This window comes from Equus asinus, chromosome 13 (genome assembly GCF_041296235.1).
Source record: "Equus asinus isolate D_3611 breed Donkey chromosome 13, EquAss-T2T_v2, whole genome shotgun sequence".
In the NCBI taxonomy this organism is placed as follows: Eukaryota; Metazoa; Chordata; class Mammalia; order Perissodactyla; family Equidae; genus Equus; species Equus asinus.
In genome coordinates, this window is record NC_091802.1 from 15,142,612 (window position 1) to 15,157,094 (window position 14,483).

General features: G+C 51.8%; 1 protein-coding gene across 7 annotated transcripts in view; it reads left to right on the forward strand.

Moving 5' to 3' along the window:
• The window catches only part of TRPV3 (transient receptor potential cation channel subfamily V member 3), a 33,925-nt gene that overhangs the window by 13,421 nt on the left and 6,021 nt on the right, over positions 1–14,483 (forward strand). The window contains exons 7-15 of one of the 7 annotated variants that reach the window (XM_070482576.1): positions 2,286–2,558; positions 4,258–4,538; positions 6,071–6,247; positions 7,246–7,404; positions 7,627–7,728; positions 8,801–8,874; positions 11,029–11,170; positions 12,811–12,877; positions 14,156–14,430. In XM_070482576.1, coding sequence (XP_070338677.1) covers positions 2,286–2,558; positions 4,258–4,538; positions 6,071–6,247; positions 7,246–7,404; positions 7,627–7,728; positions 8,801–8,874; positions 11,029–11,170; positions 12,811–12,877; positions 14,156–14,430 — 1,550 coding nt within the window. Of the gene's footprint in view, positions 1–2,285; positions 2,559–4,257; positions 4,539–6,070; positions 6,248–7,245; positions 7,405–7,626; positions 7,729–8,800; positions 8,875–10,969; positions 11,171–12,810; positions 12,878–14,155; positions 14,431–14,483 lie in introns of those variants that run through there. The other 6 variants (XM_014832700.3, XM_044744557.2, XM_044744558.2 and 3 more) reach the window with 6 other exon arrangements.

Below are 14,483 nucleotides of genomic sequence, written 5' to 3' on the forward strand. Positions count from 1 at the left end.
TTCCAATTTCTTGCTACAACAGTGTTACCATGCACATTCTTGTCTATGACCCTGTGTACAGTGCACACGTTTTAGCAAAATACTTTTTTTTTTTAAGATTGGCACCTCAGCTAACAACTGTTGCCGATCTTTCTTTTTTTTTCTGCTTCTTCTCCCCAAAGCCCCAAAGTACATAGTTGTATATTTTAGTTGTGGGTCCTTCTAGTTGTGGCATGTGGGACGCCGCCTCAGCGTGTCCTGATGAGTGGTGCCGTGTCCGCGCCCAGGATCTGAACCAGAGAAACCCTGGGCCACCGCATGGGAGCACAAGAACTTAACCATCCGGCCATCGCTGGCCCCTTAGCAAAATACTTTGAATTGGATTTTCTGGGTTCAGGGACACACACCTTTAAAATTATAATTGTTATTGCTAAATCTGCCTCCAAAAGGTACTAATTTACTCTCCCTCCAACAAAAGTGTGCAAAAGTACTCATTCCCCCACCCCTCACTTATACCGGAAACTGTCCATCCTTTTTTTTTGGTTTTTGCCAATCTGATGGGTGAAAAGTATTAACTCATTAGACTCTAATTTTTGTTTTCCCGATTACCAGTGATTCCAAACATCTTTCACTTTATGACTGTGTGTATTTTCTCCTCTGTGAGGTGCTTGTTAATAATCTTTTCTCAGTTTTCTTTTAGGTTGTTTGTTTTTCAACTGATTTGTAGGGGCTCTTAATATATTATGGACTTTTAAAAATGCATTGTGTCTTTGATACATCTCAAATATTTCTCCAGCCTATCACTTAATTGTCTTTTAACTTTCTTTAAGATGTCTTTTGAAATACAGAAATCTTTAATTTTTTTTTTTTTTTTTTGCTGAGGAAAATTTGCCCTGTGCTAATATCTGTTGCCAGTCTTCCCTTATTTTGTATGTGAGCCACCATCACAGCATGGCCACTGATAGACAAGTGGTGTAGGTCCCAGCCTGGGAACTGAACCAGGGACTCAGAAGCAGAGCATGCCAAATTTAACCATAAGGCCACTGGGGCTGGCCCTAATTTTGTTTTTTAATTATTTTTTTTTGTGAGGAAGATTGTTGCTGAGCTAACATCTGTCCCAGTCATCCTCTATTTTGTAGGTAGGACACTGCCACAGCATGGTTTGATGAGCAGTATGTTGGTCCACACTTGGGATGTGAACCCCAGGCCACCCAAGCAGAGTGCGAGAACTTAACTACTGCGCGCCTCGGCTGGCCCCGGCCCTAATTTTTATGTAAGCAAACATATCAGTTTTTTCTTTATGGTTTCTGCATTTTGGATCTTGCTTAAGAAGATTTCCCCCAGCAAAAGGTTGGATATAAATGAATTTTCAAATTTTTAAAAATGCTGAGTTCTTTAATTGACCAGGATTTTATTTGTACGTATGGTATGGTAGCAGCTCTTTGGAAAATGCTGTTCCAGTGGGATATTCTGAGAACCCCCAGCCTTCCAGTCCCCTCCATCTGGAAGTTCTACAGGCCCCACCCACAGGGTGAATGCCCCTCCTCCTTCTTCCTGCTGTTTCTGCCCTGTTCTGCTCCTTAGTCACTGGGACACCATCCCCGGAGTGCCTAGGGCAGACACCTGGATCTCACCTGAGACCTCCCTTCTCCCCCAAGCCCTGCAGACCATCCTGAGGACTCTTTCTCCCAAGGGTCTTTGGGCCTCATCATCTCTTTCTCCGCCGGAGCAACAGTTCCTCACAAGTCTGGGCTCATTCTACCACACCCTCCAATTTTGCAGCCAGAGTCATCTGAAAATACACATTTACACAACTGAAACTCCAGTGGCCTCGCTCCCTGCTTCAGAGCCTTGGTGATAAAGTTTTAACCCCTTAACCTGGCTTATGAGGCCTTGAGCCCGGCCCCATCCAGCCTTGCTAAACTTACCTGGCGGCATCTGGGAGGCCACTTCTGGGAAGCGCCTCCCCCCCCCCCCCCCCTTGCTCTGGGTACCACTGCTTCCTGTGGGCTTCTTGAGGGAAAGAATCAAAACTGCATCCGTGTGCACGGCGCCTGTATCCCCAGCGCCTGGCCGGAGCACAGAGAGGGCGCTCCATAAATATTCCTCGGGTCCATGCAAGAATGAAAGCAGGAAAGATTGAAGTTGAGACTCTGGGTAGCTGGGCGACACAGACCAGACAGGCAGCTATTATTTCGCCATGGTGCCATGGAGGGTATGGAGGCCAGGGAGGGGAAAAGGCCAGAGAGGGTATGTCACCTGAGGTCCCAGCTGAGCGCCCCGCGCCCACCCCACCCTGTCCTTAGGGCAGACGGCGCTGAACATCGCCATCGAGCGGCGCCAGGGAGACATCACTGCGGCGCTGATAGCGGCCGGCGCCGACGTCAACGCCCACGCCAAGGGGGTCTTCTTCAACCCCAAGTACCAGCACGAAGGCTTCTACTTTGGTGGGTGCCGCCCCGCCCTGCACGGGCTGGGGGGCGGGGTCTGGGAGGAGAGAGGAGAGAGGAGAGAGGAGGCAGGAGGCAGGGGCCGCCCTGTCCCGCCCCGCGAAGACCGGGAGGCCTCTGCTTCCACTGGTGAGTGGACCGGGGTCGGGACCCCACTGCGAATCTGTGTCGGCTCAGACGTGTCCGAGACCTGGAAGGACAGAGCCAGGACCAGAGAGGTGGCAGAGGCGGATCCATCTGAACAGGACCGCCAGGGTGGAGCAGGGAGGGGGTATGGGGGAGGATGGGAGAGGCTGCGTTCAGAGAGTGTCACCTGGTGGTCTTAGAGGGCACACAGGCGTCCACCTGGCTGGGAACAGAGATCTGGGAGGGAGAGGAAGGAGAGAGCCCTAGTTTACAGGCGAGGAGACCGGTTCAGAGGAGAGAAATGACTTGCCCAGTGCAGTAAGGAGCTGAGGTAGGTGTCCTGGCCTCTGTCCCTTGTGTCCAGTGCCTCTCAGGACTGCAAACAGGGGGCCAAAGTGAGAGGAGGAAAATTCCCTGACTGACATGTTAGGGAGTCCAAAAGCACTTGGGGTTAGGACACTCTGGGTGAAAAAAAATTTTTTAAATGTGTGGTTTAGATATGGTGGATTCACCCATTTTAATATACAGTTCTGTTCATTTCCACAAATGCATCCGGTCGTGTAGCCACCACCGTGACCAGGGAACAAGCAGCTGCATCGCACCAAAAACTTTCCCCGGACAATTTTGTAGTCAACCCCTCTTCCTGTCGCAGCCCCTGACTGACACTGCTGACCTGTTTTCTCTTCTGGGGGGTTTTTTAATCAGCAGGACTAGATGGGTCTGGGCAGCCTTGAGAACAGGGTCTTGTCCAGTCCGTTGCCCACTGCTGGACCTGGTGGGAGCCAGTGTTGGGAGAGGGGACAGGAGGGAACTTGGGAGGGAAAGAGCAGGAGACCTGCTGGCCAGTCCTGGTTCCATCCAAGGCTTGCTTTGTGACCATGGGTGAGTCACCTGCCTTCTCTTTTCTCGACAAACGTTTATTGAGCACTTACTATATACATCAGGCAGTGTTCTAGGTATTTGAAATATATCAGTAAACAAAACTAAGATCTCCACCCTCATGGAACTTACATTCTAGATGGGAGAGAGACCATCAATAATAAACATAGTAAGTAAGAATGCTATGTAATATGTTAGAAAATGATAAGTGCTAATAAAAAAATAAAAAGTAAGACAGAGGAAGGGCAATCAGGAGTTCTGGGGTAGGAAGGAGGTGGATTTCAATTTTAAGTAGAGCAGTTAGGGTGACTCATTGAAAAGGTGACGTTTGTGCAAAGACTTGAAAGTGAAGGAGTGAGCCATGCAGATATCTGAGAAACAGCACTACAGGCAGAAGGAACAGCCTGTGCAAAGGCCCTGAGGTAGGAAAATGTATGGGGCGTTCAAGGAGAAGGAGGAAGGCCATTGTGGCTGGAGGGGAATGATTGAGGGAGAGAGGAGGAGATGACATCAGAAGATGTAGGGTCTTGTGGGCTGTGGTTGGAACTTGAGCTTTTATTCTGGGTCAGGTGAGGTGTACGTGTTCACAGGATGAGTCTGTCTGCTGTGCTGAGGATGGTGTTGGGGCCAGAATGGTAGTCGGGAGACCAGTTAGGAGGTTATTGCGATGGCCCAGCTTCAGCCTCCCCTCCTCTACAAGGGGGAGATGGGGAGAGCGACAGGGAGCCTGAGGGGTCAATCCTACTGAGAGGGTCAGGATCTGGGGCTTGGGGAGTACTGCCTCTGGTCCACGGGAAAACCGAGCCCCACTGCTCCCCTCCAGGCGAGACACCCTTGGCCCTGGCAGCCTGCACCAACCAGCCCGAGATTGTGCAGCTGCTGATGGAGAATGAGCAGACGGACATCACCTCGCAGGACTCGCAGGGAAACAACATCCTGCACGCGCTGGTGACGGTGGCCGAGGACTTCAAGACGCAGAATGACTTCGTTAAGCGCATGTACGACATGATCCTGCTGAGGAGCGGCAACTGGGAGCTAGAGACCACGCGCAACAAGGACGGCCTCACACCGCTGCAGCTGGCTGCCAAGTTGGGCAAGGCCGAGGTGGGGTCCCGGGGGCAGACGGGAGGGTGGGGAGGCGCAATGCTACTCTGCCAGCCTTGGGGACCCCACAGATCTCACCTAGGCCTTAGGTCTGGATGTGCATTGTGGCCCGAGGTGGGTTTGTTCTTAGTGACCACACAGAGCCAGTGAGGTGCGGCATGCAGGCCCACCCTCTGGACTTCAGTTCCTAACACTCGTGTTTCTCTCTCCTGCCCTGGGACCCCCTGGCTGGAGCCAGAGTGAGGGCGCCTTAAGGCCACTGTGACACAATATCTCACATAGTTTGTGGCTGAGGATTCTTGTGTGGAGAGGTACCTGAGCAGAGGCCGTGTCAGACCCTGGGGGACCCACAGCGTCTTATGGGACAGGAATCCCAGAATGGCCTCTCTGGATCCAGAGTCAGTGGGCTGCTGCTCCCCGCCTCTGGAAAGACCCCAGCCTGTCTATCAGGTTGAAACTCTGAGCCAAGTCCCAGCAGAGCGTGTGGCTGCTTGTGGCCCTTTGGGCCCTGTGTAATGGGGCTGAGGAACTCAAGGCTTGGTGAAGACTCGGACTGGGGTGGGCTCATGTCCCTGTCGGTGGCTGGAGCCATGGCTTGGTCTGAGATCAAGGTCAGGACTCAGGTTGGGCCTGGGGTCACGGCTCAGCGAAGCCTGCTCATCAGCGTCCATACCTCTGAGCCCTGGGAGGGCACTGTGGCTCCTGGGAGGCTGCAGGAGGATGTTGGGTGGCTGGGGGCTGTTGAGCAATCATGGCTGTGCTGGCCTCAGGGCAGCTGACTGGGAGGTGGGGGGCCCCGAGGGCCTTGAGTCCATCCCACTGCTCAGGGCTGGGTACCACAAGGGACCTTTTCATTCTCTTGTTGGGGGAGGAGGGATGGAGGATGGCTTGGCAGAGGAGAAACTGTGTGCCTGCCTCCCCCGTCTCCTGTCCGCTCCTAGGGACACAGCTTGCTGGGGGCTTTGGGGGAGGTCAGAGTGCGGCTGTAGGTGGAGCTTCCTCCAAGGGCCTCTGCCCTGCGTGCGGCTGTGGTACAGGTTCTCCCTGGGGAGAGCTCAGAGGCGGAGCTTCCAGCACAGAGCAGGGCGCCGGTGACTCCCTGGTTCTCTAGAGGATAATGTGTCCCCTGTGGCCAGTCTTGGAGAAGTGCCCACACCCTTCCTGGCCCCTTCTCGCCTTGACTGAGAGGGTGGGATAGCGGAACTGGGAAAACTTAAATCCAGGCCAAACAGACATTATTTCTCAAAATTGTCAGTTTCCGGATTCTTCACTGAATGGGGTCCCCGCTGGTGCAAGGATGTACGAGCTGCTTGTGCAGCTTTCCACAGCGTGCAAAGGGCTTCACACCTTTTGTCTCTGATATTCACAGTCCCCGGTGAGATGGACAGAGCAGCGAGTTTCGCGCCCATTTCACAGATAAAACCGGACCCGGGGGTCACGGTGTCGGGCGCAGAGGCAGGACTCAGTCTGTGCTTGGGAACCTCTTCCTGGCCCTGCTCTGCGGCTGACGGTTGTTTCTCTTCCCGCTCCAGATCTTGAAGTACATCCTCAGTCGTGAGATCAGGGAGAAGCCGCTCCGGAGCTTGTCCAGGAAGTTCACGGACTGGGCGTACGGGCCCGTGTCATCCTCCCTCTACGACCTCACCAACGTGGACACCACGACAGACAACTCGGTGCTGGAAATTATTGTCTACAACACCACTATCGATGTGGGTCTCCCGGACTGGCTGGGGAAGGGCAGGAGGTGGGGGGCAGGGCCTCAGGCCAGGGGCTCAGGGGGCACTGGGAAGACCACAGACCGCTAGCTGGACACCTCTGCAGTCCCCCATTCCTTTGCCTTGGTGGGCAGAGTCGGCACAGAAAGGGCGGGGCTAAGGCAGGCGCTGGGTTCACCTGTTCCCAGCTAACCTTGTCTTGTAAACCCTCATGGTGGGGGGTCTCCTGGCCCCAGAATTCTGGGCCTTGTGGAGGTGGGGGTGGGGATGGTTGGTGTTGATCTTCATCTTGTTTCTCCCCCACGCACCCTATTCTCTCTGGTTCTATATGACCCAGGCTTAGAATCCCCTCTTCCCCTAAACCTGGCCCCAAATGAGGGTCAGGAAGCACATAGCTGGAGCAGTCAGGGAGGCCTTCCCAGAGGAGGCAAGAGGGGGAAGGTCAGTGAAGCTGGAGGGGAAGAGAGGATCAGCAGTTTTGGCTCGAAGGGGAAGTGAGACAGCAGGCTGGATCTTCATCCTTCACGTTTTATCAGAGTCCTGCTTCCCAGAGCCTGCTGTGTCCAGGGTCTCCCTGGACCCTCACAGCAGCCTGGTTGGTAGGGCATTCTGATCATTATCTGTTTTATAGATGAGGAGACTGAGGCCCAGAGAGGGTTGGGTGTTTTCCCGAGGTCACACAGTGAAGGAGGGCCAAGTTGGGACCAGGACCCCAGTCACAGCCCTCCCCACTTGCTCCCCATTGAGCATCAGATCCTCCTGCTGGAAGCCCAGACTTCTGTGGCCTTTGGCTGCTGCCTGGGCGCACTGGGAAGGAATCTCAGGAGCCGGAAATTACCCAACCCACATTTCCAGCTGAACCAGTCCATTGGCCATAATGACTGGCCCTTCTGCCAGGGGCAGTGCTGACTCAGAGCTCCCTGTGAAGTGAGAGCCCTTTGAAAATGGCCCCTCCCCCAACCCCATGGTGACTGGTGTTCTCCTACCCCCAGAACCGGCATGAGATGCTGACCCTGGAGCCCCTGCACACACTGCTGCACATGAAGTGGAAGAAGTTTGCCAAGTACATGTTCTTCTTGTCCTTCTGCTTTTATTTCTTCTACAACATCACCCTGACTCTCGTCTCTTACTACCGCCCCAGGGAGGAGGAGGTACGGGGGCTCCTTGCTGGGGTTGGGGAGGGGCACGAGGTGGTCAGAGCTGCAGGAGCTTAGAGCAGTCCCATGTGCAGACGGGGAAACTGAGGCCCAGCCAAGAGATTTGCATGGGGTTCCCAACTATCACCCTTCACCATTAGGCATGTTATGCGCGTGGTCCCTCCAGGGCTGGCGCTCCCCATCCTGCACCATCCACTCCTCTCCCTTCCTCCCCAGGCCCTCCCACACCCCTTGGCCCTGACGCACAAGATGGGGTGGCTGCAGCTCTTAGGAAGGATGTTCGTGCTCATCTGGGCCATGTGCATTTCTGTGAAAGAGGTGAGTGGGCTATTCAGCCCTTCCCGACTGCCCTGCGAGGCAGGCAGGGTGACAGCGGGCCTGGCTTCCATCCCGCCCCGCTCTGCCATTACTGCAGGGGGGCCTTGGGGAGCCATTTCCCTTCTAAGCTGTAGATTTCTTAGTTATAAGATGGGAATAAATAAATAAACAGGGCTGTCCTTCCTACTTCATCTCTCTACCCCTCCATCCATCTGTCCATCTATCTGCCATTTATCTACCCTCCCAGCCACTCAGTGACCCATCTTCCTCTCCCCTCCATCCACCCAATCAATCACCTGTCCTCTCATCAACCCATCCACTCATTCATGCATTCAAATACCCACTCATCCTTACCCACTGTCCTTCCATCCTTCATCCAACCAGCTTTCCATTTGTTGATCAATCAATCGATTGCTCGAACAATCAGTAGATCCATCCATCCATCCAACCAATGAATCAGCACCTACTGTATGTGGGGCCCTGGGCGAGGTGAGAGGGATGGAGGGAGTTTGAGCTCACAGACTGGTTGGGGATTTCAGATGGACTCAAACGTCTAGACTTTAAGACAGGCTGTGAAAAGGGCCCTATGCTGGGTTCAGACCAGTGCTCAGCGGAAGGGAGATGACTTTTTTCTGGGGACAGGAGGAGTCACGGAAGGCTTGAAGGCAGAGATGGCACTTACTCTGGTAGGGGAGGACTGGGCATGAGGACACTGGGGAGAAGGTCAGTACAGGGAGGGCATGGGAACAGCATGAACAGAGGCTCTGAGGCTGGAAAGCTCGGCCAGATTTGGAGAATGGCAAGTAGCTGTGTGGCTGTGCTGCTTGGCAGATTCTGGGGTGAGGATGAGAGAGAGAGATGTAGGAAGATGTGGGGGCACATCTACTTTCACCCTGGGGTTACCTCTGTCCCCCAGGCACAGGTCCCCTGCTGTAGCCCTCATCTGGGCTCTGGCTGGGCCTTCACACACTCCCCTCTCACTGAGTCTCAGCCCTGGGGAAACAGCCCTTCTTCAGATCCTCCAGCGAGAAGCATGAAGAGGGTGTAGCTTTTCTTTCTTTGCTGGCCTTAGGGCATCGCGATCTTCCTGCTGAGACCCTCAGACCTGCAGTCCATCCTCTCGGATGCCTGGTTTCACTTTGTCTTGTAAGTAGGTCTGTCCCTTTGTCACCACTTCACAGGCAGGGCTGAAATCCTGTATGGTGGCTGCTGTGTCCCTCTAGAACAGCCACTCTGCCATGTTACCTTGTTCCAGTCCTGCCATGGTCATATGGCCGGGACCTCCTCTCTCCCTTCTAGTAAGAAAGTCACATAGATGTCCATGGAGGGATCCGGAAAGCCCCAAGACAGTGCCCACCATCTGGTTGCGGCGATGGCTGACTCTGGCCTGCCACAGAGCCCCAGGTGGCAGGCGGCACAGAGTGGGCATGAAGAGGCTGGGCAGTGCTGTGTACTGCTTTGTGAAGAGTTCCAGGCCAGTTCCTCCTGGTTGTGTGGGGTCTCGAAGTTGCCATCTTGGACCGTGGAAGATCAGGCTGGAAGGTGCTTGAGAAACCATTGAGTCTCATGTGTAGGCATGAAAACCCAGGCCCAGAGTGGGGAGTCACTGACAGTCATGAGGAGCTTCGGTCACGTGGAAGCCAGCCCAGCCTCCGGGTCATCTTCTCCCCACGCCAGTGCAGAGTAGCTCCATAGGCCCTAGCCAGCAAGCCCAGCTCAGCAGCCTCTCTGAATGAAGTCATGTGCAACTGACATCAGAGGCTTTTGTGGCCTGTCTCTAAGTGAACAGAGGCTGATTCTTCATTGCTGCTGTGTGGATGGAACAGAATCTATCACGTGGGATGAAGAATGGAGGGCTCTGTAGCCCTGTAGACCCCACCAAAGTCCCTCTTCTGGGTGTTTGGGAGACGGTCTACAGGACTTTGAATCTTGGCCTCACACTTCCAAATTCCTAGGTGTTTTATTGAGTATGTACCTGCCTTCCAGAGGCACGAACCAAGTTCTTCATCCCCATGCGCAGGTGGGGCGCCCAGATACCACCGGGAATGGATAGGCCAGGTGCAGCACTGCCCCGTGATGCAAGCCACGTGTGAGTCTGTCACCTTGAGAAAGTATGACAATTCCAGAGAGAAATCCATTTCTACAGCCATTGGCCTTAGCGCAGACAAAAGGCCCCAGTGCATCGTCCTGCTCTTCTGCTTCTTACTTGTTCTGTTAGTGTGGAGGAAGGTGTAGACGTCCTTCCTTGCTTTAGTCCCAAATGCATCGATCACCCAGACATTTGCTTTTCACTGCATGAGAAGAACAAGGTTGCTTGTGTCCTAACTTTCACTAGTTAGAGATTTCATAATCATGGAGACTGCCTGATGTTATAGGCAAGAGAGCGTTTTTATCCAGATGTCTGCGTAGCTGATGGAGCACATACTGTTTAGGAGTAGATTTTGATCTTGTTTGGCATATATTGTACGTAATATTTTTTAAATTCTAGTAAAGTACACAAAAGGGTTACCACCTTTAAGGGTACTGATCAGTGCTGTGCAGTACATTCGCATTGCTGTGCACCCAATCTCCGGAATTCCTCATCTTACAAACCTGAAACTGTACCCACCAAACATGTTACTCTTCCCCTCCGCCCAGCCCTGGTGGCCCCCGATCTACTTTCTGTCTCCATGAATTTGGCTACTCTAGGTATTGTGTGTAAGCGGAGTCATACAGTATTTGTCTTTTTGTGACTGGCTTCTTTCATTTAGCATATATCGTACTTTTTTAAAAGATAAAAATAGTAAGTTTTGGGGGACTTTTGTTATGATTGGCTTATAAGTATGGATGTTGACAGCTTTTGTCATTTTGGTTAAAAACGCATTCGTTCACTGCATCCTCCGTTTACTCCAGTGGCTCTCCAATCTATGTGGGAATCAGAAATCACGTGGATGACTTAGAAAATACATGGCCCCCTGGCCTTCTGAACCAGGATCTCCTGGGACCCTGGGGACCTGTATTTTTAAAAAGTCTCTGACAGCTGCAGGCAGCCCACCACTGGCCTGGACTTGCCTCAGGCGATGCAGTCTACAAGGCTGGATTTTAGACGTGGTCGAGCGGGTCTGGAGCAGCCTCATCCGTCTCGTCAGCATCAGCCGCCAGGGTGACTGTTCAGGGTTTAAGGGAGGCTGGGGGATTTGACTATCTGCCCTGATACTGAGGAGGAGTAAGTAAGGCCCTGTCTCCTGTGTCTCCTGAACAGTTTTGTCCAAGCTGTGCTTGTGATACTGTCTGTCTTCTTGTACTTGTTTGCCTACAAAGAGTACCTCGCCTGCCTGGTGCTGGCCATGGCCCTGGGCTGGGCGAACATGCTCTACTACACGCGGGGATTCCAGTCCATGGGCATGTACAGCGTCATGATCCAGAAGGTGTGTCGGGGCTGCTGAGTGTCAGAGATGAGCAGGTTTGCGGGGAGGGGTCCCTCAGAGAATGTCCCTTTTTCTGATAAGGAAGCTGAGGTCTGGTGAGGAAAAGGGGCTTTCCCAAGGGACAGGCCACTGCTGTTTATCCCAGACATCACTGTCTCCCTTTGCTTTTGGTGAGGCTTTAAGTGTCCAGACCTCAAAATGCAGGGGCTTACTGGGCGCTGGGGAGGGGTACGCTTTGTGAAGGAATGTTCTCTCCCCCAGCAGGGGTGTGTTGGTAAACAGTTAGCAACCAGCTCTTATAAATTTTACCACATAAAGGATGAGTAGCACACAATTTACAAATAATAATAAAATGTACAATGCTTTTTGTGTGTGTGTGTGTGAGGAAGATTAGCCCTGAGCTAACTCTGCTCCCAGTCCTCTTCTTTTTGCTGAGGAAGACTGGCCCTGAGCTAACATCCGTGCCCAACTTCTTCTACTTTTTGTGGGACGCCTACCACAGGATGGCTTGATAAGTGGCGCGTAGGTCCACACCCAGGATCTGAACTGGTGGACCCCAGGCCACTGAAGTGGAATGTGCAAACTTAACCGCTGCACCACCGGGCCGGCCTGTAAAATATAGAATGCTTTTTATTGTAGATTCCACAGAGTTAGTTGAGTCTGGCAGAATAATATGTTGATTTTTGTTGAATCTTGTATCTCTTTCCAGCCAACAGTTGTGATTGACAAACGAGTGTTGTTCCAACATAAATGTTCGTTGATATTTTTCTTTCCTTTAAGGAATGAGATGTGAACTTGGATCTTCACTTGTTTGTCAGTGACATGAGCCACTTATTTGCCGAATTGCATAATAGTTTTCAAATACTAGAAGACTATTTTATGCTATTCACAACGTAACAGCTACAAGTGGGACATATTTTAAGTTTCATCTGCCTTAACATTTTCTCCATCGCTGTCTTACAGCTAGTCTAGATGATCAACAAAATAATGAGTTGATCTCTGGATTGTAGTATTTACTAATTTCCTTAGTGTAAATACTCCCACTATGGCCGACTTCCAGCTACCAACATGATGTCCTTGAACACAGAGTTGGGAAAAGACGCACAGCAACACACCATTAGATTGTATTTCCACCACGTGGCCATGATAGGTGTAAATAACCTGAAGAGCATAGATAACTGTAAAATTACTAAGAAGTGATATTTTGAATAATTCCCTTTGTTTTCAATATAATTTATCATAAGTTTATATAATTTAATTTTTTATAATGGCTGTGTTTAATAACCAGCTCACAAAATTCATGAAAATGGAACAGTCAGCTTTTGTGAGCTGGTTTGAGCTTGCTCCCGCACACCACTGGCCCAGGAAGTGGGAGGATTCCAGATGTGAGACTCTGTGAAGAAAGGAGCTCGTGTACAGGGTGGATCAGCAGGCACAGAGACATGTTTTGGGGGCAGGGGTGGGGTGGGGTGGGGTGAGGGGCAGGCTTCTTGGAGGAGGTGGCGCCCGGAGCTGAGCTGTGGAGCATCAGGAGGACTTGGCTGAGGAAAGGGAGAATGGCTGGGTGAAGGCATGGGCAGGGTGGGGGCCTGGGAGAGGGCGCGAAGCAGCAAGATCAGCATATGGTGAATATGTGCTCAAACCTTACCCTTGAATCATGTTTCTTTCTTTGTAGGTCATTTTGCACGATGTTCTGAAGTTCTTGTTTGTATATATCGTGTTCTTACTTGGATTTGGAGTAGGTAATTGATTTATAAATAATGGCAACACCCACATTTGGTAAAGCACTTTATACAGAAATCAAAATGACAAAGCACATGGCAGCCTCGTCAACAGATATATCGGCCACCAGTGGAGCACCTGGTGTGCTTAGCATTTTCCAATCCTCATCTTTTTATGTCTCTCCTATCTCCATCAAGGGGAATCGTTGTCCCTGATCATAAGGGAACTGAGGCTTAGAGACTCCAGGATTTGAACCAGCCCTGTTGCTCTTGTCCATCCACTCTGCGGGTTGTGCCTCCCACGTTCCCATCCATCATCCTATGTGGCCCTCACAACCTGAGATAGGCTGGGCGGGTGTTTTGGCTCCATTTTACAGATGGGGAAACTAAAGTTTGCAGAAATTTGGTTGGTGCTCTTTGAAACATAGAGTAAAGTAATGCATCAAGGTAACCCCCTTTGGCCCTCTACATCACGTTACTCACTCACTTTGCTTCAGATGTATCTGTGAGAGCCTCTGGTCTGCTGGGGACTGGAGATGGAGCCCCTTCTTAAAACCTCTCCATTTACGACAGAGGGAACAGCACAGCCTGGTGTCATTTCTAACCTCCACATAGAGAGACATGGTTTTATTTTCCCAGGCCAGTTGTGTTTTTCTTTTCAGAGATCATTGGCATTTGAAGTTGGTAACTGTTCCCGTCTGTCTGTTACCTTTGCTGGGTCACAATTTGCTTATTTATTTGCTCCTTCACTTGCTTGTTTATTTGTCCATCCATTTACTCATTGATTTGAGCATTCCTTTATTCAACAATGAGCCACTATTGTGGTGTGTTGGAAAGAAGAGAAGAAAGAGCTCCAGGCATTGGCCAGGGGATCTCACTACAGAGCATTAGGAGGAGACTCAGGACCTCCCAGCCTTGGGGGAGATGACCCAGGTTACAGGCAGTCAGGAGCTCAAAGCCTGGCTGGGGAGCTAGGCACACACCCAGATCATAATTAGTAACTCTAAGAGGCTGTGAGTGATCAAGGGCTGAATGGTAGGCTAGAGGAAGCTAGAGAAGGGAAAGTTCTTTGTTAGGCAGGAAGGGCTTTCTGCAGGAGGTCAAGGCAGAGAACCAGCCTGGTGAGGCTTCTGGGGCAGCTGAGGCTGGAGATGGAATTTGAATGGCCAGGGAGCAGGAGGCAGCAGGCCTGCAGTGTGTATGTGTGTGGGCATGGGTGTATGGTCAAGTATGCACAAGTTTGTCGGGTAATTAAGCAGGCGGAAGGGCTGCAGAGCACACCCCGTTGTGTCCTCCCAGCCCTGGCGTCGCTGATCGAGAAGTGTTCCAAGGACAATAAGAACTGCAGCTCCTACGGCAGCTTCAGCGACGCGGTGCTGGAGCTCTTCAAGCTCACCATAGGCCTGGGCGACCTGAACATCCAGCAGAACTCCAAGTACCCCATCCTCTTTCTGTTCCTGCTCATCACCTACGTCATCCTCACCTTTGTCCTCCTCCTCAACATGCTCATTGCACTCATGGGAGAGACCGTGGAGAACATCTCCAAGGAGAGTGAGCGCATCTGGCGCTTACAGGTGAGCCTGGCAGAGACCCTGGTACAGGGGCCTCCATGGGGACTCAGTTCAGC